This window comes from Paramormyrops kingsleyae, chromosome 16 (assembly GCF_048594095.1).
Source record: "Paramormyrops kingsleyae isolate MSU_618 chromosome 16, PKINGS_0.4, whole genome shotgun sequence".
In the NCBI taxonomy this organism is placed as follows: Eukaryota; Metazoa; Chordata; class Actinopteri; order Osteoglossiformes; family Mormyridae; genus Paramormyrops; species Paramormyrops kingsleyae.
Genome location: NC_132812.1, coordinates 1,618,521 through 1,643,706, shown reverse-complemented (window position 1 = coordinate 1,643,706; position 25,186 = coordinate 1,618,521). Strand labels below are relative to the sequence as shown.

The 25,186-nt window shown below is 43.1% G+C and overlaps 1 protein-coding gene across 1 annotated transcript in view; it reads right to left on the bottom strand.

Moving 5' to 3' along the window:
• Positions 1–24,976, bottom strand: part of igsf3l (immunoglobulin superfamily, member 3-like) — a 44,344-nt gene extending 19,368 nt beyond the window's left edge. Inside the window, exons 1-4 of the mRNA XM_023804014.2 lie at positions 24,339–24,976; positions 4,500–4,877; positions 3,944–4,357; positions 2,927–3,325 (exon numbers count right to left, since the gene is read on the bottom strand). Of these exons, the coding sequence (XP_023659782.1) occupies positions 2,927–3,325; positions 3,944–4,357; positions 4,500–4,877; positions 24,339–24,426 (1,279 nt within the window). The 5' untranslated portion in view covers positions 24,427–24,976. The remainder of the gene's footprint in view (positions 1–2,926; positions 3,326–3,943; positions 4,358–4,499; positions 4,878–24,338) is intronic.
• Between the last annotated feature and the right edge of the window lie 210 nt (positions 24,977–25,186).

The following is a 25,186-nucleotide window of genomic DNA, read 5'->3' as shown; positions in this document are numbered from 1 at the left end:
TTCAATAAATAAAAACGTCATTTAAATGATTATTCAAATTGCAATTTAAATTATACCAACAACCTTTAAAATTATCTGTCAAACACAAACTGAGTGGGCAGACTCTAAACGAAAGTAACAAAAGATCGATCTCACCTAGTTGATTGAATTATCATTTATAACCTATTTTTGGTCCCTTCCGTCCAGGGCTGTATTACAGTACATCCTAACTTCCCAAAATCTTAAATAAACTAAACTAACTTTAGGATAACTGTCCTAACTGTCATTGGCCACTACATAGTGTTAGCAATAGCTAAACTTATTTACACAACCAACGGAATGTATGGAACTCTGCTATGGAGCTTCAGTGATGACATAATGATAAAAAGTATACATATCGTGGCCACATTTTAATATATAATTGGAAGGAATTACAGTAGTCCCACTGTATCCCTGGTTTCAGTTATCCGCGGTTTACCTTGGTCTGAAACCAAAATGTTAAATGTGTAATTGTTTTTTTTCATAGTTCCTTCATCCTTTGATGAGTATAAAAAACATGGTCTACATTGCTCCGTTATCCCTTGATAATATTTTTTCATTGCTCTATCACAGAGGTCACTAACAGGCGGACCGCGGTCCAGTTCCGGACCCAGAAGCAGTCCCATACGGACCCGAACAGATAGCCAAAACAGAAAGTTGTGATTTAAAACCAGATGGGGCGCTTCTATTTTATCCGGCGCAGCTTTAGTAGTCTTTTCGGTAGTGGTTTAGCACTATAACCGCCGTTTCCCTCATCAATGAACGTCAAATGCCTTTGACCGCCAAGCAAGACGTAGTTCGGCATATGCAGCCCTTTGTTTGCGCTAATGTGCCATTAGTGTTAACAGCAGAAAAGCGAACACTCGCAACCAAAATGCCGTAATATTCCGGACAGAGTGGCTGCTCTGTCCTGAAATCCTACAGCTACAGTTTTCAAACACTACAGTATGTATTATAACATGTTGGATAAATAGACATAGTTTATTGGTGATTTCATGTTTGTTGAAGTTTCCAATTTTTAACAACCGTTTAAAGAAGTAATGTTATTTGTTATATAAATCAACTCGGGTGAAATAAAAAATGTTCGTTTTCAGGGTTGCCAAGTCTCAAGCATCTGGCATGACACTCATGCAGGAAATCTTACAGCAAATCTATATTATTCTATTATAAACCTAAAATTAGCTACGTTAAAAGTGTATTTACACGGCTCAATACAAAAGCAGACTATTTACAAGGTAAGAACTGTTACATATTTGTGCAGACATCTCGAATTGAAATTTTAACTCCAGCCAGCTGGCCGAAGTTGGCAACCCAGCGTTTTATTTGAAATGAAAAGTAAAATGCACTGTTGTTCCCTGAAACAGCTTGTCATTCCGTTTGCGTTGTTACTCCGACAAATATGAGAATATGAGAAAAAGGGGAAATTCAAGCTTTCCTCCCTTTATTATATTTTTCTGAAGTTAAGCACCTTATTTAAACATGCATAATTTTCACATTTTATTTATTTTCTCTTATTTTGAAATGCAGCCCTACTTTTATTTAGTAAATGAGAGAACATTATACATATCGGCAGTCATACATATTCAATTCGTCAGTTGTCACGTGACAATAAATATCGTCATAAAGTTTTTGAATTGTACTGAATTAATTTGATTTGACAGTTAGGTATTGACTATATGCAATTTTGATACAACTAATAGGCTACTTAATTATATATCACACTAAATATTTAGACATTATGATCTTCTGGACCTTTGCTTCAAGAAATTTTCTCTAACTGGACCTCTTTAAATTTTACTTGAATACCACTGCTCTATCATTTCTTGAGATTTAAATGGTAATTAGGTAATACATCAGAATACCTTGCTGAAACCATCCATCCATATTCTGAAGCCACTTATCTTATCCACTTATTCTTATCCAACCCATCACAGGGTGCAGTCACACACACACAATTTGGTATCTCCAATTCAGCCTTAACATGATTTTGGACTGTTGGTGGAAACTGGAGTACCCAGAGGAAACCCCATGACAACACAGGGAGAACTTGCAAACTCCACACACATGGAACCCTGGCGGAGCTCCCAGAGGTGTGAGGTGGTAATGTTAACCACTGCACCACCATGCCACCCGCTGAAATAATTTAAATTGCAACTTAAAAAATCATTTGTCCACCTGAAACTTTCATGTAGCCAGTATACCCCAGCCATCACTTCCGCTATCCAGTGGGACATAACCCTTATGATTTTATCAATCATTGCACTGTGTAAATTCAGTACCAATGACCAAATACTTCCCATTAATCACCACGGTGGATGGGCCGTTAGAGAAAAGCGACAGGTGTGCATCTGAAAATATGAGTATTTTAATTTTTTGCGCAGGTCCCTTCAGGGGCTTTGTATAAATGACATATATAATAAATAAACAGCAATTTAAACTATAATTATAATAATAATTTACGTCACATATTTATTTATTGAATATTGTCACAAAATACCCTCCATATATTGAAACTATCCGAAAGATATATAAGGAAACACCTTAAAGAAGTTTTATGTAGACAGTACAGCTTTGGACTTCATTGTGAATGCAGTTTCGTGAAATGAACACTGGTGGCACAGTTGCATATCTCTAAAGCAGAACTAGACTAGTTCACCTTTAACATAGGAAGTACACCTATGAAAGACCATGATTCTTCATTGTTAATTAACTGTATGTTTGTGATGGATATAAATATAACTCAGTGATTTAGCGTCATGCAGAGTAACTGAGCATCAAATGCTTTTCTCTAATGGCCCATCCACCTTGGTGATTAATGGGAAGTATTTATGTCTATTGTTCTGTCTCATTTTTCAGAATGAGCAGTTTTCCCACTGATACTCTACTTGCCAGCAGTGTTCAGACACACCTGTGACAGTGATCCGCACGTTCTCCACTTTGGACTCATTGCTCGGCCCCTGAATGAAGGCTCCCGCTTCTCCCTTGTTGTCCCTCCAGATCTTGCACTGATACTCCCCCTGGTCCTCCAGTCTGACAGGCCTAAAGAACAGCATGTAGTCCTTGTCACTCTTCTTCACCACGCTGACCTCCCCTTCTTGCTCCCTGCGTTCGTAATCCTGGGTGACAGAGGGCACTCCTGTGGGGCCAACACGGGCCACCTCCTTGCCAAGCCGCAGCCAAGCCACAGTGAAATATCGATCTGGAAGATTCTGTGCCTCCACTGTGCACTTCATCTTCAGAAGTTCACCCTCCCGGACACCCTCCTTAGGGGTCTCCAAGTGCACACTAAAGAAGTCTGGATCAGCAGCTATGACAGGGGCAGAGGGGTTACATGCCAATGAAAGACCTTTGAAGAAGTTCTACCATTGTACAGTATAGTGTACCATTATGTACATACAGGTAGTTCATCAACTAAGTTAATACAGTGAATTTAAGAATTTAACCTGTTTAACTGCAAGTGTTGTTTATGTTTAGAAACCCAGGACCCAATACCAAGCCACCATGAGGTTGACGTTATCTAAACTTATACACTGAGAATGACTTCTATACTTATCTTAAAAAGTAACAAGTAAATGGGGTAGTCAAGAAATTATTTAATTTCCATGGTACCAAGAACACTTGAAATGATTGATAGACTTGTAAATAGGAAGGTTGCATAGCATGAAACAATAGGAACCACAATTGTAAGTTGACCATTTATTTTGCTTAGAATCTTCATAATACTGTATGTTTTCACAAGGCCAATCACCCCATTTTTTATTTGTGCATATGTGTAACCATTCAAAGTCAATTTAGGTGTGCATAACCTTCACTGCTTCTGCAGTAGAATCTCGTTTTTCATATTTTTAAGCATTTTATATGTGAATGTTTCATGCATATGATCAGTGTTTATTGTCTGTAACAGAGCTGTATAACTCAGACTTACTCATTGGCTGGATCTGGAGGTTTGTCCCGTTGGTTCTTTTGTAGGCCAGTCTGTACCATGAAAGGTCTGGATCCTGGATCCACTCACTGCCCTCACAGAAGATGGTGCCTTGGTCGTTCACCTGTACCTTAGACAGAGCCAGCCGATAGGTGGTTCCACCCACCTTATTGAAGCTGAGCAGGCCGGTGTGGTACCGTTCCTCAAAGCCTTCCCCCGGCTTCAGAGAAAAATCCCGGTCTAGTTGGATAATAGGGTGGGGCTGGCTGTCCCCAGCCGCCTGCAGGTACCAGGTGACAGACAGGTGGGTGTGCTGGAAGCTTTGGGTAGACACCTCGCAGTCCAGCATGAGTGACTCTCCCTCCGTCTTGGACAGGTCAATGTCATCAGAAGAGGCACTCAGAGTGTCCTGAATGACTGTGGAATAAGGGTTAAGGATATTGTTAAGAGAGAGCTACATAACCATGTCAAACATGTAGTTTAGGATATAACATCTCAAATGCATCAGCTTTTCTTGCACGTGTAATTATTTAAACACATATGCGTGATTTTAACTTACTGTTTATCTTGGTCTTTTCGGCATAACTGCCGTAATACAAGCCATCTGGATTGGGGGTGGAGCACTCATATTCTCCTGCATCCAAATCGTCCGTGCTTTTGATGTGAAGTAGCACAGAGAAGTCACTCTTACGCTCAATCTCGATGTCTTTGGTTCTCACTCTTGTAGAATATTTGGCATAGGCGAAGTTGGGGTCTTTGGTGCTGATGATGTTGATTGGTTGGTTGGGCTGGGCCAGCTTATAGATGGAGAACTCAAAGTGCTGTCGAGTGTAGCTTGCCACGTTGCTGACGTTGCAGGAGATTTCCAGCGGGTAGCCGGCTGCGCGATACAGGGGGCCTTTATTTATGTCGATGACTCTCTGGCTCTCACACACATCTGTGGGACAGAGTAACAGCAGAAAAAGAGCCTATTTAAGAAGCAAACAGGAGCTCTTTTCCAGCCATCCATCCATCCATTCCACCACCCATCCAATTACAGGTTCATGGTATTATTTAACTTCTATTTCTAAAAGCACCGTAGTACAAAATAATACAGGGTTTACAATGTTAGTTTGATACGAGCAGCCTTGCACTGGAGAAGTTTAAAAAGAATAGACAAATGGATGGATAAACAAACTAAATGGTTCTAAGGCAGTTTGCCATATCACTTGAAGATGTTTTACACTTGGCCTTTAAAATGCAAATAAAAACCTGGGCGTCATCAATGCCACTTAATGCAAAAATAATGATAAAATGTGAAAATAATAATAATAATAATAACACGCTAAGTTTTATATTCAAGTCCCATGGAAAATCACAAAAATACCTGTTGCTTCCCTTCTGGCATGCAAAAATGAGCTTCTCCTAAAAGGAACAGGCCTTCTATTACAGATTTTATGGGGAAATAATCAGTAAAATAATGACCCCTGCTGACACGATGAAGCTCGGATTTGGTATCCATAAAAAATAACTGCCCAGGCCTGCCTTAGAGGGATGCTAGTCAGTCATACATTATGGGGAATTTTAGAATTGCTAACTCACCCAAGTGTTTCTAAATTGCATGAGAAAGCATACACACTATACATGCAAACACACACACACACACACACACAGTCCTAATGTCAACCATAAGTAACCAAACAAATTACAGTAGAAACCACTATAAACGTGATCAAGACTTAAGGAGGCTTCACCTTCAAACCAACCCTCTTAAAATGATGGACATATTTCTGAAAGTTGCTGGAAAACTACAAATAGATTAACTGCTCAGGGTGAGTGAATGAAGACTAACAGAGATTGACACAGTGACAGTAAACAGTTGCTTCTTTGAGATACTTGCATACAGTAAGTTTCAACTTCTGAAGTTGTTCAACACCCTTTCCATTTTACTGGCACAATGTGGACTTAAGCCAAGCAGCAAAATGGTTTATACATAAAAAGCTAGGAGTGAGAGCAGGTTGAAGATGTAGATAAAAATGTCCATGATAATCTTATGAGCTACAGCAACATTACTGTGCAGTATCGGGCATGATTGGCAGTGGGATGCAAAGGGTGTGGTAAATTTAGCTGGTTTTAAGAATGTGGCTCAGAACCGAAGTAAAGATTTAGTTTTGATCTTGTTTTTGAGCTTTAATGCCATACACAGCTGCCTCAAAGTATTCATGCTCATTTCATTTGCATGAACCCCCACAGGGTTTCTGCAGGTTTTCTAAGAGTAAATTTAAGACTTTTTTAAGACCTTTTTAAGACCAAATAAAGAAAATTTAAGGAAAAAAAAAATATCGTAGGGAAATTCATACGAATATATTATAATCATAAGAATTATGATATTATATTATAATCATAAGAATCATAACAATATACGTATTCTTCGGCCTTCCAATCGCACTACATGTCTAAATAGCGCGCTTTAGAAGAAAGGGTTCATCTGCGCATGCTTGTCAAGTTCTTCTTCGGGTTACTGACAGATGAAGCAGCACATAACGCCATCTACCGTTCAATGAATATTGAGCGATCTAAGCCATGTAGCACAGAAATTACGCTTTCGCTTCTCTTTAAAATCAAAACACACGAGGAAACAATCCCTCAGAAAAATTAATGCCATGAATTTAAGACTTGCTGGTCTGATTTAAGACCTTTTCAAGGCCTTAATTCACGGAAAAGTGATTTAAGACTTTTTAAGACTTTTTTAAGACCCGCGGAAACCCTGCCCCAGTTCATTTGTAATCGAAGTGTTTTTTTAGTATGGCATATTCTAATGCTACAGCTACACAGTTCACACAACCTGAAATGAGCTGTAACGCAATAATGTAAAACTTTTTTGTCCCCTTTTGATATTAGTTTTATATAAAACTCCTACTAAATATATTTAGATCTTCATGTGTTAAATGGTTTTTGTTTTGTTTTTTAAGCATGAACCACTTGTTTAAGTCCTACCAAGTCAGACTGTGACTAGGCCAGTCTGACACCTTCATTTTGCTTGTTTTGAGCTCTGGATAACTGTCTTGCTGCATAACCCAGTAGCAGAAATCCAACAGAATCCCACTGACCACAATTTGGAGCAGAAAATTGCCTGAATATTTATTGTTGTAGTTTTTGATTTTTAGTTCAAATACATATTCATAGAGCTCTTGACATCACATCACTATTTCATGTGCCATCATGTTAGCAGGAACAGCTTAAGTGAATGACCCTTGTGTGGATTTAAATCCACTAGACAGGGTTCCCGCCTAAGAATTCAGAAAGTTAAATTTAAGGCCTTAAAATGTCTTAAAAATGCCCAGATTTTCATCCTAGATCTTAAATTTAATTTACCCAAGTCTTAAAATTCTTACCTCCGTTCATTCCCAAAAATCGTTGTCCGCAGAAAATAAAATAGTAAAACGCTGTAAAACTAATCCGTTGGTTGTGTTTTCTGGTGTGCACCGGTGTCTGAGTGGTAATGAAACTACAAATCCCATTGCATGATCACTGCAGCTAGGCAAACAAACAGTTTGAGAATGGTCTGGCTGCAGAACGTGCACTTTCAGCCACTGACGTAAAGTGCATGCTCAGCCACAACAGGAAGTGCAGGGGAATCAAGCGCTAACTAATTAGTTCTTGAGGCCAATGTGAATGGTATGTTGTTTTATTATTTGTCTTATTGAATGATATAGTTACAAGTTTATTTCATGCCATACATCAGGGGTATTCAAGTAAAATTTAAAGAGGTCCAGTTAGAGAAAATTTCTTGAAGCAAAGGTCCAGAAGATCATAATGTCTAAATATTTAGTGTGATATATAATTAAGTAGCCTATTAGTTGTATCAAAATTGCATATAGTCAATACCTAACTGTCAAATCAAATTAATTCAGTACAATTCAAAAACTTTATGACGATATTTATTGTCACGTGACAACTGACGAATTGAATATGTATTACTGCCGATATGTATAATGTTCTCTCATTTACTAAATAAAAGTAGGGCTGCATTTCAAAATAAGAGAAAATAAATAAAATGTGAAAATTATGCATGTTTAAATAAGGTGCTTAACTTCAGAAAAATATAATAAAGGGAGGAAAGCTTGAATTTCCCCTTTTTCTCATATTCTCATATTTGTCAGAGTAACAACGCAAACGGAATGACAAGCTGTTTCAGGGAACAACAGTGCATTTTACTTTTCATTTCAAATAAAACGCTGGGTTGCCAACTTCGGCCAGCTGGCTGGAGTTAAAATTTCAATTCGAGATGTCTGCACAAATATGTAACAGTTCTTACCTTGTAAATAGTCTGCTTTTGTATTGAGCCGTGTAAATACACTTTTAACGTAGCTAATTTTAGGTTTATAATAGAATAATATAGATTTGCTGTAAGACAATGGTACAATGGCGCGGCCACGTCCGGACGCCTTCCTGATCGCTCCGCTTAGACTGTGCTTTTATTTTATTTTTTACCTAGTTTTTATTACTTTTCATGCAAGCGAAATAACTAGTTTGGTTATTTATGACAGTGCAACGCTTTTTAACATCGGAAGCCAAACTCCAAAATTTATTTTAGACGCTTTAAAACCCGATCTGTCGTGGCCGGCTGGTATCCTGCGAGGCACGAACGACAACAATGGACAGAGACGCAACCCTCCAACAGACAGAACAAAGAAACATCGCGGGACACGCGGCGGTGTTCGGAACAGACTGAGGAAGCGTGCTCATCGTCCTCCACTGCCTAGCATCTTGCTCGCCAACGTCCAATCTCTAGAAAACAAACTAGATGACCTCAGGGCGAGGCTGAAGTTCCAGCGCGACTCAAGGAACTGCAACATCTTATGTTTCACTGAAACATGGCTGACCCCCCTGGTACCGGACCTAGCGGTAACTCCGTCGGACTCTTTCTCTGTGTTTCGCATGGACAGAACGGCGGAGGCAAAGAAATGTACAGTAAGGGCGGAGGAGTCTGTTTCTGTCTGTTTGTCGCGCTCCTGCTCGCCTCATCTGGAATACCTTACCATCAAATGTCGTCCGTTTTACCTACCCCGAGAGTTCAGCTCGGTCATTGCAACAGCGGTGTATATCCCACCTCAAGCAGACACAGGTACGGCTTTGTCTCAACTACATGATGTGCTACATGCGACTCAAAACAAACACCCGGACGCAGCGCTCATCGTAGTGGGGGATTTTAATAAAGCCAATCTCAGGCAAGTCATGCCGAACTTTCACCAACATGTTACGTGTCCGACTAGGGGTGCTAACATTCTGGACCACTGCTACACTCCATTTAAGCTAGCTTATAAAGCCGTGTTACAGCCCGCTTTCGGCAAATCCGATCACTCAGCCATTTTTCTCATACCGGAATACAAACAAAAGCTCCTCCAGCAAGCCCCGGCCTTGAGGGAGGTAAAACGCTGGTCCGCCCAATCAGAAGCCACGCTGCAGGATGCGCTCGAAGACGTAGACTGGGACATGTTCCGGTCATGCGCAGCTGACGTCGACGAGTTGACGGATGTAGCACTCAGCTTCATTAGCACTCTTGCTAATGACATCGTACCCACGGCAACGGTAAAGACGTTCGCTAACCAGAAACCCTGGGTGGATGCAACCATCCGTGAGGCTGTGAACGCCCGTACCGCTGCGTACAACGCAGGACTCACCACCGGCGATATGAGCGCTTACAAAGCGGCATCGTATGGAGTCCGGCGCGCAGTGAGGTTGGCAAAACTATGCTATAGCAAACGTATCCATAAACATTTTAATCAGGGTGACACGCGCGCTCTGTGGCACGGACTGCGAACAATTACGGACTTTAAAGGCAAAACCACCACGGCTCAGAGCGTCAACTTTGCTTTTGCCAACGAGCTCAATGCGTTCTTCAGCCGGTTTGAGGCTAATCATGCTAGCGATAGCCACTTGGCTACCACTGGCCCCAGCCTGCTGCCGGAGTGCAGTGACGTCATCTGCCTTGCAGAGCTCGACGTGCGGAGGGCGTTGCAGCGCGTCAACATCAGGAAGGCACCTGGACCTGACGGCATCTCCGGGCGCCTGCTACACTGCTGCGCCAACCAGCTGACCAGAGTATTCACTTACATCTTCAATGAGTCTCTGGCTCAGTCTATGGTCCCAACCTGCTTCAAAAGATCCACTATTGTTCCAGTCCCCAAGAACAGCAAGCCCTCATGCCTCAATGATTACCGATCAGTTGCACTTACGTCTGTGGTCATGAAGGTTTTTGAGAGACTCATCAAGGACCATATTATGGCCTCCATCCCACACTCCTCAGACCCACTCCAGTTCGCTTATCGTCCCAATCGATCCACAGATGATGCCATCTCTCACGTCCTGCACACCACCCTCAGCCACGTGGACAAGAAGCAAGGGAACTATGTAAGACTGTTGTTCATTGACTACAGCTCAGCGTTCAACACCATAGTCCCTCACAGACTGTCTACCAAGCTGCGGGTGCTAGGTCTGAACAGCCACCTGTGCGCCTGGATCCACAACTTCCTCACAGGCAGACCACAGGTGGTGAGAGTAGGTGGCTGCGTCTCCAACTCCATCACACTCAACACAGGTGCACCTCAAGGATGCGTTCTCAGCCCACTGCTTTACACGCTCTACACGAGAGACTGCGAGGCCATACACAGCTCCAACTCCATCGTCAAATTTGCTGACGACACAGTAGTGCTGGGCCTCATCTCCAACAACGATGAGGCAGCCTACAAGGAGGAGGTAGATAACCTGACATCATGGTGCCAGGAGAACTGCCTCCAACTAAACGTCAGCAAGACCAAGGAGCTGGTAGTGGACTTCAGCAGGAGGACGGAGCACTTCTACTCCCCCATCTACATCAACGGGGCTGCAGTGGAGCGTGTGAACAGTTACAGGTACCTGGGTGTTCGCATCACTGAGGACCTGATATGGACAGAACACATCCGGAGCCAGTGCAGCAAGGCAAGACAGCATCTCTACCACCTGAGACAGCTGAAGAAATTTCGCGTCTCTACTGGGATCCTGAAGTCGTTCTACTCCGGTGCCGTGGAAAATGTCCTGACCCAGAACATCACATCCTGGTATGGAAATAGCCGTGCCCAGGACTTAAAGGGACTGCAGAGGGTGATTCGGGCAGCAGAGCGCTGCACCAGATATGCTCTGCCATCTCTGCAGGACAAATACACCAGGAGATGCCAGAGCAGAGCAATCAGGATCATCAAAGACACGACTCACCCCAGTAACAGTCTGTTTGAGCTGCTGAAATCAGGCAGGTGCTTTAGAAGCATTACGGCAAAAACAGAGAGGCTCAGGAGGAGCTTCTATCCTCATGCCGTAAGACTTCTCAACCAGGACATGACACCACTACCTCTCAAATATCATACAGTAGATACGTAAACTGCTGTATGATATTTTTTTCCCACTCTTTAAGGCAGGACTATTCAACTCACGGTCCTCAAGGGCCGAGCCCTGCTGGTTTTCCAGCCTTCCTTCACCTGTGAGTCAGGTGTGAAGCCTCTGGCGAATCAGAATCAGTAATTATTAAACTAACTACCTGGGAGAACTGAAAACAAGGCCTGGATTTGGATATGAGGGCCAGATTTGAAGAGCCCTGCTTTAAGGCAACTTCAATGCACACTGCACTTTGCACATCACCTTATGCGTCACCACTTGCCACTTTTTGTATTTTGTATATGTTGGATATTTTGTTAATTTTTTATTCTTATTGTCTGCACTTTATATTTATGTTATCTTATCTGCACTTTTTTTTTTTTTTTTTTTACTCTTTCTTTCTCTTTTTGCACAGTCTTTGGATCGGTCAGGGTTCATTTCACTGCATGTTGTACTTGTTATAACTATGTATGTGACAAATAAAGAATCTTGAATCTTGAATTTCCTGCATGAGTGTCATGCCAGATGCTTGAGACTTGGCAACCCTGAAAACGAACATTTTTTATTTCACCCAAGTTGATTTATATAACAAATAACATTACTTCTTTAAACGGTTGTTAAAAATTGGAAACTTCAACAAACATGAAATCACCAATAAACTATGTCTATTTATCCAACATGTTATAATACATACTGTAGTGTTTGAAAACTGTAGCTGTAGGATTTCAGGACAGAGCAGCCACTCTGTCCGGAATATTACGGCATTTTGGTTGCGAGTGTTTGCTTTTCTGCTGTTAACACTAATGGCACATTAGCGCAAACAAAGGGCTGCATATGCCGAACTACATCTTGCTTGGCGGTCAAAGGCATTTGACGTTCATTGATGAGGGAAACGGCGGTTATAGTGCTAAACCACTACCGAAAAGACTACTAAAGCTGCGGCGGATAAAATAGAAGCGCCCCATCTGGTTTTAAATCACAACTTTCTGTTTTGGCTATCTGTTCGGGTCCGTATGGGACTGCTTCTGGGTCCGGAACTGGACCGCGGTCCGCCTGCAAGTGACCTCTGCCATACATTATTGCAATGTAAATGCATTGATGTAGTGCGTTAGTAACTTTTTTCTCTGATGACTGGAGTGATTTTTTTCAGTTAAAAGGCAACTACTAGCCAGTTGGCCCACGTTATCTTATCATAAAATAAACACATTTCTACTTTTACAGAGCTTTTCATGGAGTTACCTTGGGAATGTCTTAGTTTCCAGCATTTAGTTTTTAGTTGTTCGTGTGGTCTTGGAAGAACGTTTTTCGGTCTCCTTATGGTAAGGCAATACCGCATTTATTATCATACACAGGGGTTATTTAATGTGCTTTATAAAAACAAGTTTTTAAAAAGTTAAACCAAGACAAAAAAGCAAAATAGAGATTAAAAAAACTTATTTGAATAAAAATTGCTTAGAAAATCTAAAAAATCTAATTAAAAGTGCAGTATGTCCTGCCCCGCTCGTCCGCTCCTCCCGTGTGCCACACCCCCTCGTTAACCCCCTGTGGAATCCCCGTGTTTATTAGCTGTTTCCAGTTGTTTTCATTAGTCTCATGTATTTAAGTCTGCATTAGGTATGTTTTCCCCAGTCCGGTCATTGACGTCCATCTTGCGTTTCTTCGATGTTACTGTTTTATCTCCCTTCTAATAAACCCTCGTTCACCCGATCTCACGGCGTCTGTGCTGCTGCTCCGCCGAAAGGCGTGTGTTACTGTCACACATGATTTGCGTTACTTATATTTTCTTTTTGGTTACATAAACTCCGTTTCAAAATTTGTTGCATCCGAAACCATTTCGTTTGCGCTCTCTCTTCTTATGGACGCAAAGGGAAAAGGAAGAGAGGAGACTCGTCAGCTAAAGGCAGAAAAGAGTTTTATTTAAGTTTCACCCTTTCTGAGACTGATATATTCTCTAAGAGGACTCATTCCCTCTCGGTTGTGTGCAGCCAGCGCGGTATGTTTGAGTTTATTCATGTTTTAGTTGTATGTTTTGCTGTATTTTAAGTTTTAATGTACGTAACGTGAATGCCTGTTCGCTGTTCTGTGTGAATAGTTTGACGGTGGATATATGAAAAGAGAATATGTCGATGCTGTTTAAGGACGGCGAAAGATTGTAAAAGAATAAATCCATCAGTAACCAGAAGAACCATGGTGTCGCGTATTTCCTGGAGGGAGTGAAAGTTGAACTCGTCTGATGAAGGTTTATCCCGTTGGCGAACTACCCACCTCAGCAGCTGATCAAGACGGGAAAACGGCCATACAGATATGTCGATGTTTGCGTTAAGGACACACAAGACCATTTGTTTTCTTCGAGATGCCTATAAGTCAGACACTAAAGTCTGTGTTCTGAGACGAGGCATAAGTATTGAAGTTACAAATTCAATCATTGGAAGTCATCCTTTCAGATATTAATTGAAAGAAAAAATATACCAACCACAGAGAAAATCTTCTTTCTTCCAAAATATGTTGGAGGAGTGCCTTGTCTAGAGTTATCTGCAGCAGTTGTAGCAGCAAGAGTAAGTGTGATGCTCAGAAATGAACTTAAGATAGAGGAGCTTAAAGAATACTTTTGGACAGATTCAAAGGTTGTTCTTGGGTATATACACTCACCTAAAGGATTATTAGGAACACCATACTAATACGTTGTTTGACCCCCTTTCGCCTTCAGAACTGCCTTAATTCTACGTGGCATTGATTCAACAAGGTGCTGAAAGCATTCTTTAGAAATGTTGACCCATATTGATTGATTGTAGTACAGTGAACTCATTGTCATGTTCAAGAAACCAATTTGAAATGATTCGAGCTTTGTCACATGGTGCATTATCCTGCTGGAAGTAGCCATCAGAGGATGGGTACATGGTGGTCATAAAGGGATGGACATGGTCAGAAACAATGCTCAGGTAGGCCGTGGCATTTAAACGATGCCCAGTTGGCACTAAGGGGCCTAAAGTGTGCCAAGGAAACATCCCCCACACCATTACACCACCACCACCAGCCTGCACAGTGGTAACAAGGCATGATGGATCCATGTTCTCATTCTGTTTACGCCAAATTCTGACTCTACCATTTGAATGTCTCAACAGAAATCGAGACTCATCAGACCAGGCAACATTTTTCCAGTCTTCAACTGTCCAATTTTGGTGAGCTCGTGCAAATTGTAGCCTCTTTTTCCTATTTGTAGTGGAGATGAGTGGTACCCGGTGGGGTCTTCTGCTGTTGTAGCCCATCCGCCTCAAGGTTGTGCGTGTTGTGGCTTCACAAATGCTTTGCTGCATACCTCGGTTGTAACGAGTGGTTATTTCAGTCAAAGTTGCTCTTCTATCAGCTTGAATCAGTCGGCCCATTCTCCTCTGACCTCTAGCATCAACAAGGCATTTTCGCCCACAGGACTGCCGCATACTGGATGTTTTTCCCTTTGCACACTATTCTTTGTAAACCCTAGAAATGGTTGTGCGTGAAAATCCCAGTAACTCAGCAGATTGTGAAATACTCAGACCGGCCCGTCTGGCACCAACAACCATGCCACGCTCAAAATTGCTTAAATCACCTTTCTCTCCCATTCTGACATTCAGTTTGGAGTTCAGGAGATTGTCTTGACCAGGACCACACCCCTAAATGCATTGAAGCAACTGCCATGTGATTGGTTGATTAGATAATTGCATTAATGAGAAATTGAACAGGTGTTCCTAATAATCCTTTAGGTGAGTGTAAATAATGATGCAAGACGATTTCATATTTTTGTTGCAAACCGGATTCAGAAAATCGAGTCCATTACCAACCCCAAGCAATGGCACTTTGTACATTCAGAAGATAATCCCGCTGATCATGCTTCAGAGGATTAACAGTTGAACAGCTTATCACTTCGAATTGGTTCAAGTGTCCAGACTTTCTATGGAAAGAGAAGCTCCCTTTAAGTGATGTGATGGTGGGAGAAGTCGACGACAATGATCCAGAACTTTAAAAGGCCCAGGTGCTGAACACCAAGGCAAAGGAAGAAAGGACATTGTTAGAACGCCTATCAAAGTTTTCAGACTGTAAGAGGACAGTCAAAGCCATTGCTCGTCTCAAGCGTTTTGATAAGGAGATAAAAAGCCTCAAACCCAAACAGAATGAAGCTACCAGTGTTAAAGAGAGACAGGAAGCAGAACTTTTTATCATCAAATTGGCTCAAAAGGAAGCATTCAAAAGTGAAATTGTCAGGGTCAGCCCCTGTTGTCTCACTCAGTGTCCCTTCCCCGTTTGACCAGCAGGTGTTGCTGGTCATCCTGTCCTTCATGTTAGTCTTTGTGTTTTCCCCCCTGTTTTCTGTTGGCCTCATGGCTCAACATGTTGAGCAGCCAGTTGCCTGTTTACTCTTCTGTTCTGTGTTTGAATCCCACCTCCTCTGTTTATGTATTTTGATCCCTAGTGTTTCATTTGAGTTTCTCTAGTTCTTGTGTCTGATTTTGTAGTTGGATTTTGTTTTGTTCCTTGTGCCCCTGCTTGTGTCTTTACCTGTTTGTAATTCCTTAGTGTTGGTTTCTGTTTCCCTGTTTCCTTGGTTAGTTCTTAGTTTCCCTGTTTTGTTCCTTTGAGTTTATTAGTTTCACCTGTGCCCTGTTTTCCTGGTCTGTTAATTAGTCTCACCTGTCCTGTGTTAGTCTTATTACCCAGTTTTGGTTTCTGTATTAAAGTCCCTGCTTCTGTTCTGTTCTCTAGTGGTTCGTTGATTGTGTTTGATGGTTGTGACATCAGATATTCTCAGTATTAGATGTGCATTTAGTTTTTGTTCTTTATTCTTTGTTGATCCCCTTTTAGTTTTTGACCCCTCATGGTCTTTTTGGTTTTGTTTAATAAACCCTGTTTTTGTGTTCTTTGAGCCGCTAGTGGGTCATCCACCTTTTTTGTGCACCAGGCCTCGTTCTCGCGCCCGAGCCACCCGGAACCATGACAGAAATTAAAGATTTACAGCAAGGAAAGGAAACAAAATCCAATAACAGAGCAAGTAAATTGCTCCAGTTAAGTCTATTCTTAGACGAAAATGGTGTGCTTAGAGTTGGAGGACGTTTGAAAAGATCTAGCCTCCACCCGCATGTTAAGCATCCAGCTATTGTGTCAAAGGCGAGTCATGTTTCATCTTTGCTCATCAAGCACTATCACGAGAAGGTGCATCATCAAGGCAGAGAAATGACTGCTAATGAGTTGTGAGCTCATGGAGTATGGGTCATAGGATGCAGCAGTGCTGTCTCTACACATATTTTCAAATGCACAACATGCAGAAGGTACAGGAGACATACACAAGATCCAAAAATGGCAGAATTACCAGAAGACAGAATGGAAATAACACCTCCATTCACATACTGTGGTATAGATTGCTTCGGACCATTCTATGTAAAGGAAGCGCGAAAAGAACTGAAGAAGTATGATCTTCTTTTCACCTGTATGTGCTCTAGAGCTATACATATTGAAATGCTTAATGACCTTACCACAGACGCATTCATAAATGCATTGTGTGCCTTTATTGCAATAAGAGGGCATGTAAGACAGGTAAGATGTGATCAAGGTACCAACTTTGTTGGTGCACATAGAGAGTTCATGAATGCAATGAAAGACCTGAATCAAGAACAACTGACAGAATATGGCTGTGAGTTTGTAATGAATTTTCCATCATCAAGTCACATGGGAGGTGTATGGGAAAGGCAGATAAGAACGATCAGAAGTATTCTCACAGCAATCCTTGATCAGTTTTCAAAGAGACTTGACAGTGCCTCACTTAGAACTTTTCTGTATGAAGTGATGGCTATTGTAAATAGTAGACCTCTGACAACAGAACACTTAAATGATCCAACAAGTTTTGAACCTCTTACTCCAAACCACATACTTATGATGAAATCTCATGTAACATCACCCCCACCTGGTCACTTTGTCAGTCAGGATCTCTACTTGCGCAAAAGATGGTGACAGGTACAGTTTTTGGCAAATGAATTCTGGACAAGGTGGAAGAAAGAGTATCTCCTTAATCTTCAATCCAGATCAATATGGCAAAGGGATAAGAGAAACGCAAAGGTTAATGATGTTATCTTGCAAGAGGAAAATTCCCCAAGAAATCACTGGAAATTGGCTAAAGTAGTAGAGGTGTATCCCAGTTCCAACGGAAGAGTCAGAAAGGTGAAGCTATTAATTAGTGACTCCAACATAGACAGTCAGGGTAGACGCACATCTAAGCCAACCTATCTTGATAGACCTGTACATAAAACTGTTCTGCTCCTTGAGGCAGAATAAATGTCTTGTTTTTTTTTTGAGTACAAACCCCAATTTGATGTGAATTGAAACAAATTGAAGTTTGAAAGGATTATTGTGATTATCGCAGGTTTGTGATTTGGTGGGAGTGTAACTGTCACACATGATTTGCGTTATTTATATTTTCTTTTTGGTTACATAAACTCCGTTTCAATATTTGTTACACCCGAAACCATTTCGTTTGCGCTCTCTCTTCTTATGGATGCAAAGGGAAAAGGAAGAGAGGAGACTCGCCAGCTAAAGGCAGAAAAGAGTTTTATTTAAGTTTCACCCTTTCTGAGACTGATATATTCTCTAAGAGGACTCATTCCCTCTCGGTTGTGTGCAGCCAGCGAGGTATGTTTGAGTTTATTCATGTTTTAGTTGTATGTTTTGCTGTATTTTAAGTTTTAATGTACGTAACGTGAATGCCTGTTCGCTGTTCTGTGTGAATAGTTTGATGGTGGATATATGAAAAGAGAATCTGTCAATGCTGTTTAAGGACGCCGAAAGATTGTAAAAGAATAAATCCATCAGTAACCAGAAGAACCATGGTGTCGCGTATTTCCTGGAGGGAGTGAAAGCGTGACTCAGTAAACGAACAGCTAAAAATCAGAGAGAGGTTTTAAATTATATCACAATGTTTTTATTGGTTTCTTTTGTTTAGTTTTTTTAGGCTGGTATCTTAGAAAGAGAAATTCAAGTTTTTCACAGCATTTTGATGCTTTTTTCCATTTTAGAGATCTTTGTATAAAAATGCAAATCTGTAATTTTACCAAAGTTTGGCTGTAAAATGACAGCACACATACATTCAGAGCAGGCCCTAAATTTTTACAGAGATGTACTGTAAAATAACTTTTGGTATTTAATCGTAATTTAACAGTAACTGGCAACTTTGCTGCCAGACTTATTACTGTTTTTAAAACATTTTTTACAGTGTACATAACGCATAGAGAATGTAATCATTAGGACTCTATTAAGAAGCTCATGTAAACTGTGTAAGAGTGACTTTGTAACCTTCAGAGAATGCAGACCAATTACTGCTGCGCACAATGTGTTGGAAAACAAGTATGAATTAGTGTTGGCTTAGAAGATTCTGTATTTGTTAGCTATTTTGTTAGCCTTTAATGTATGAATATGTACTTTATTAGTGCTGCAGCTTATCAGTATGTTGAAGGACAAATATATTATTAACCCTCTAGCCAGACAATGTGCAACAAGCTGAAGCTGCCATGGTTTGCTACTGAAGGAAGGGATTTCACCAAAAGTTCACAGCTAGGTATTTAAAAAAAACAGCTAGAGATGGTCATGCCACCATTATGTTCAGCCGAGGGACCAAAACAGTAAAAGAGATGATTGATAAACTTATCAAGGGAGAAAACAACAATGGTGAATGAGATATTGTTACATGATAAGAAAATGTATAATAATTAGTGTAAAACGGTATTGGACACACTTCTGCAGGGTGTCCAGCCTTGGTTGTAACCTCGCTGCTGCAATAAAGACTGAATCTGAAGATCTACACAAGCAGCTCCTCACTCCTGATTGGTGGGGGAAGAAAAAACCACAACAATTTTCTCTCGATGACAAATATAGACTTATCAAAACTTATGATAAACTGCCAAAATCAAGCCACCAAGATGCAGCAGCAAAACTACAATAAGCTATTTTTTACGTCCAGTACTGTATTATAGTGCATTTCAATTATACACAGTTCAGTAATTTAATTTGTACAGTACTGTAATTTGAAAAGCATTTGAAATGGTTGTACTGTATTTTGAAATCAAAATTAAGTACTCTGAGACATAAAGAATAAGAAAAAAAATTGTGATCAGTTTAACCCAGACAGACGTGTTCACTATAAGCATTTTTAGTTTTTTGATTGTGCAGTCACAATTTTTTTTATAAAATTTAGTTTCTCCTCAAAGGTGGTCCCCATAAAGTCAAAATAACAGGTTTTATTACATTGTTAGGATATTTGATCCCCACAATGTAATGTATACATTACCCCCAGACACACACGTATACACACAATGTACATTTGAAACTTTGAAAATCCTGTTTTAGAGAGATCAAACTCTAACTGGCTAATGCAAATTATGTAAGGCAACAAAACAGAGCCAAAAATGTGAAGATGTAGACAACCTGTCACGTTCAGCTCCGAACGATCCTCGTGTGTGTCACGCCCCCTCATTACCTCATGTCAACTACTGATTGTCATCACCTGTTGCCTATTCCTTTTGCCTTGTCTCATGTATTTAGTCCGAGTCTCAGTCAGTCTTCCCCAGATTCGTCATTGTATTGTCCGTTAGATGTCCCTACCTGTCTGTCTTTTGCTTATTAAAACCCCTGATTACCCGTCAGTTCGGCTTGCTCTCCTGCATCCCTGCTTGCCTTCTTGCCGCAACGTGACAGAATGACGAATCTCCCAAAAGACGCACTGCAGCAGGGCGAGGACCTCTGGCTCGTCCTGCTGCACGAGGTCACGTATTGGCGCGAGCTGCCGGAGATCCGCGGGGATCCCGGCCTGTTCGCCCTGGCGGAGGAAAGCTGGGATCTCCTCCAAGAGGTTAACCCACGAACCGAGGAGCGCATAATGGCGGAAGTGCGCTCCTTTCTGCAACAACTAGTCGACCGGGTAAGAGAGAAGCGGCTCCGGCCACACTCCTGCACGGAGGTAACCCCGCCCCCTCCTACCGGTCCTGGTCGGCGCAAGAAGAAGAGGCGAAGGGGAAAAGGGGAGGAAGCCGCCCCGACGCTCTTCCTGGGAGCGTGCTCGCTTTTCCCCGCCTGGGAGGACCCCGCCTGTGCTGCTCTACTGGGCTCTGATGAAAAGCCACCTCCTATGGAGGCTTACTTTTATCGGCCAGAGCGTCTGGGGCAAGGGGGAATACGCGCCGTGAGGGACGCTATTCCGCGGATCCCCAAAGCTCTTAAAGGGGCTGTCGCTGGCTTAAATTCTCCGGACCTGCCTGCTCCGGACCTGCCAGCAGCGCTGGCTGCTGCTGCCACCTCTCTGCCCGCGACGCCGCCTGCTGCCGCTGCCGCCTCTCTGCCCGCGGCACCGCCTGCTGCCGCCGCTCTGCCCGCGGCAACCCCTGCTGCAGCTGCCGTCACCGCTACGCCCGAGGTGCGCGCCTGAGGCGCCCCCTGCTGGCCGCACGCCCGAGGTGTGCGCAGAGGCGCCCCCTGCTGGCCACGTGACAGCGGTGCCCACCAAGGCGCCCCCTGCTGGCCGCACGCCCGAGGCGCCTGCCGAGGCGCCACGTCATGCCGGTGCCCGCTGAGGCGCCCCCTGCTGGCCACACGCCCGCGGCCCTGCCTGAGGCCGCCGCTCTGCCCGCGGCCCTGCCTGAGGCCGCCGTCCTGCCCATCCAGCCTGGCTTGCCAGTCCTGCCCGTCCAGCCCGGCTCGCCAGTCCTGGCCGCGGCTCCGGCTGCACCGCCTGCGGTCACGCCTGTGGCTCCGGATGCACCGCCTGCCGTTCACTCCTCTGTTCACTCCTGGCCCCTTCGTGTCGCCTGTGGGTGTTCCCTCCGTGTCACCCTTTTCTGTCTGCCTGTCTGCGTTCCCCGTCCTTTGTCAGGTCTTGTCGTTTTTCTGGTCCCTGTTCCTGTTCTGTATCTCTGTCCTATTTCCGGTGTCCCGTTGATGTTTTGCTTTTGTTTTCCAGGTTTTGGGCCCCTCGTCTCGTCCGTCGCCTCCCCTCGGGCGCGCCCGGTGTGCGCACCTTCAGCTCCGAACGATCCTCGTGTGTGCCACGCCCCCTCATTACCTCATGTCGACTCCTGATTGTCATCACCTTGTAAGGCTGGAGGCCTTGCAGGCCCCGTCGGTCTGAGCTCTGGCAAGCCTGTAATGCTCCACCCAGTGTCCTGAAGCAAAGGTCCACCGGCTCCGACAAGACTGGACCCAAATCACCTGATCACCACATCAAAAGGGACACCTCACCCCCACTGGGCGGCCAGAACCCCGCAGTCAAATTCCAGTGATAAGGCCTGGCTGCGTCAAGACACAGATGCATCCTACATTCACTAACTCACACTAACACAGGAGGTATACATTAGGGACACATACACCCATGTTTGGTCTCGTTTGAATAGTCACAGTACGACGGGCACAATACTCTCAACCTTAAAGCGGCATGTTTTCACATAAGAGAAATATAGAAAGTAAGACTAAACCCACCAAAGTGGAGGATCTTATCACCTGGTAGAACAAAGGAGTTGTCACATTCCCCCTAAAGCAATTTGATTGGCTGAGGGTCTGAGAATTGATAAGATCAACAGTTCTCCAAGACATACACACAAGATCAGAGCAGGTCCTAAAATAATCAATCACAACCTTTGATACAGCCTGTCACCTGGTTTGGAATGCTTAAGGAAGAGCGCCAGAGTAGCACGGGGAGTCACTCTAATCAGAGCTCCCACATAGTGCTGTATGAATCTTCATCTGTAATCAGATATTTTCTGCAGTTACTATGTGTCCACTCAGCTGAGATATGGAATTGTTATATACTTTTAATTGGATTATATACTATATATTATATTATATAATATAATATAATATATATATATATATATATATATATAGGAATTGTGGCCACATGTTAAAATTATTGGAATGCTATATTTGGTTAAATTGGTGTAATGTATATTAATTGTGAATAACCTGTGTTTTGATTACTTCTTGGCTGTCTGACTTTGCTGAACCTCTGCATGTTCCTCAGAGACTGGGGTTATTCTAACACTCTCTTGCAGCCTCTGAATCGACCCCGTTTCTCCGAGACCCGATGCGGCTGCCCACGTTGAGTTACGGTGTATGCCGGCTCAGCCTCTGAGGTGCGCACACGCTGGGTTACGGTAAAAGACCGGCTCAGCCTCTGAGGCGCGCACAAGCTGGGTTACGGCAGGTTCGGCCCAGCCTCTGAGGCGCGCACAAGCTGAGTTACGGTAAAAGACCGGCTCAGCCTCTGAGGCGCGCACAAGCTGGGTTACGGCAGGTACGGCCCAGCCTCTGAGGCGCGCACAAGCTGAGTTACGGCACAAAGTCCGGCTCAGCCTCTGAGGTACGCACACGCTGGGTTATGGTAGATCGTCCCAGCCTCTGAGGCGTGCACACGCTGAGTTCCGACACAAAGTCCGGCTCAGCCTCTGAGGTGCTCACACGCTGGGTTACGGTAATAGACCGGCCCAGCCTCTGAGGCGTACACACGCTGAGTTCCGGCACCAAATCCGGCCCAGCCTCTGAGGCGTGCACACGCTGAGTTACGGCAGACATCGGCTTAACCTCTGTGGCCCTCACTAGCTCGGATTCGGCAATGGTCAGCTGAGCCTCTGGGGCGTTAAGGGCCGCCGGGTCATGACGGGTATCCAGGCTGGCATTGTATTACCTTGTAGTGGTTGTCCAACATCTAAACCTACATAGCAGAGTCACGGATCGCCTTATCGGCCGAGGCGAATCCGATGCGCCCCATCGTCCGGGATTAGTGGGAGTTCAGCAATAGAAGGCACAGCCCAGAAGTAATCTAAATAACAGACATGTCATGACTAAACTTGCCAATAAAGATCTTTACTTAAATTGGAGTCAGATGTAATTTGGTCTTTACCTACAACGGGTAAGTAACTTTACAGAAGCGCTCGGAAGGATCCACACGCATTTCAAGCCTTCGGCTGTCCAATTGGATTCCGCCATTGGGCCAGTGGACGGTTCCCCTACAACCTGTTACCTATTCCTTTTGCCTTGTCTCATGTATTTAGTCCGAGTCTCAGTCAGTCTTCCCCAGATTCGTCATTGTATTGTCCATTAGATGTCCCTACCTGTCTGTCTTTTGCCTATTAAAACCCCTGATTACCCGTCAGTTCGGCTCGCTCTCCTGCATCCCTGCTTGCCGCAACGTGACACAACCTGTATTACAATCTGGACTGAGTCCATGAAGAAGGAATTTTCATGGCATTAAATGGCACAGATCTGCCAAACAGCACACACTTAACGTGATTGACAAAAGCAGTACTGTGAATTGTAGCCGGACAAATAGCAATGTGAATGTACTCAATGCCACTATGTAGATGTTGTTTCTTATAACCACCATGAATTTCTCACATCCTCCCTGCCACAAACGCTTTTTGAAAGACAGAGGACATCTACCACAAGCGTTTAATCAACTACTTCTGTTGTAATTTTAGGCCTGTTGAGACAGAACACACACACGCACATGCGCACGTATACATGTACACACACACACACAGAGCTGGGGCAGAATTCAGTATTAATTCAATACTTTTCATTAGTTTATTTATATACAAAATTGACGCGCTTCTTCCTTGACTATTAAAAGTGTTTTACTATTCATTAATATGCTAGAAGATGAATAAATAGATAGATATATAAATGTGTATGTATCCTTTAATTCTTTTTGGTGTTATGTAACAATAATAAACAACTTTCTCTGAGCCCTAATAGCAGCTCTCAGCTACTCACAAATGCAGTGCCTTCCACATTCATGTTGAACTTCCACATGAAGTTAATACCATAAGCTCTTTTCTTTATGCTTTGTGACTATATGCTTTGTGTGTGATATCCTGTAAAGGCTTCAAGAATTACATCATTTTTCATTTTTATGATATTTTGTTCTCTGTGAAGCATTCTTCTCTGTATGTAAGGTCACTGTGTGAGATGCAGAAGTCGAGCTCCCAGTTGGGTGCGGTCTTACCCCACTGCACAGCTGTGCTCAAGCAGAGTAGAAGTAGGGACACCCGGAGGCGTCGTGGAATTCGCTCCAGCCGCTCAGGAGTTTCCATCTCTCTGTTTCTGTGTGCCTGAATTGATCCGTAAGTGGCTGCTGATGCCTTCTGTACACTTCACTCTCAAGCAGAAGGAAGTGGAACATCTGTGGTCTTCTTAGCTGTCTGATCGAATTGCTGACAGACATCCTGTGACAGCCTCATGTAGCAAGGTGACCACAAAACCAGCGTGAGAACACAGCACACCCTCGGCGTCTAGTTCCTCTCATTTTTCTGTAGTGTCAGATTCAAGGCTGAAAGAAGGAAACAGGAGAGTAGCTTAACCGGTCTCTTTGTTCAGGCTGAGCATTTGGCGTTGCTGAAAATGAAAGTAAAAAGAAATAACATAAAAAATCATTTGAGTCATCCCCCTTTAAAGACTCTCTTAACTAACTATGGAAACCAAAACAAACAAACAACAATAGACCAAAAGAAATTCAGTTTTTGCTGGGCCAGTGTGACTATAAGTGGTTCCCTTTTTGGGACTGCAGCTGCCTTTGTGTTTACAGGAGCCACTCCAGGCAAGCTCTTATTTCTGCCTGTCTACCTGTAGGTGCCTGAGTGCGTGCCTAGCCAACCACTGCCGTGCCACACCCTATTCCCTCACAAAAGCCTCTCATTAGCAACCTTACGTAAGCATTGCGTCCTTCCAGGAAGCAGTGAAAGCAAGATCGGTCACGCCGTGTTATACTCATACAGCTCCGTCATTGGGAGCGCCACTTCCTTTTGTTCACAAAATCAGTCACATTATGTATTTTTTCATAAAGCTTTTTAAGGT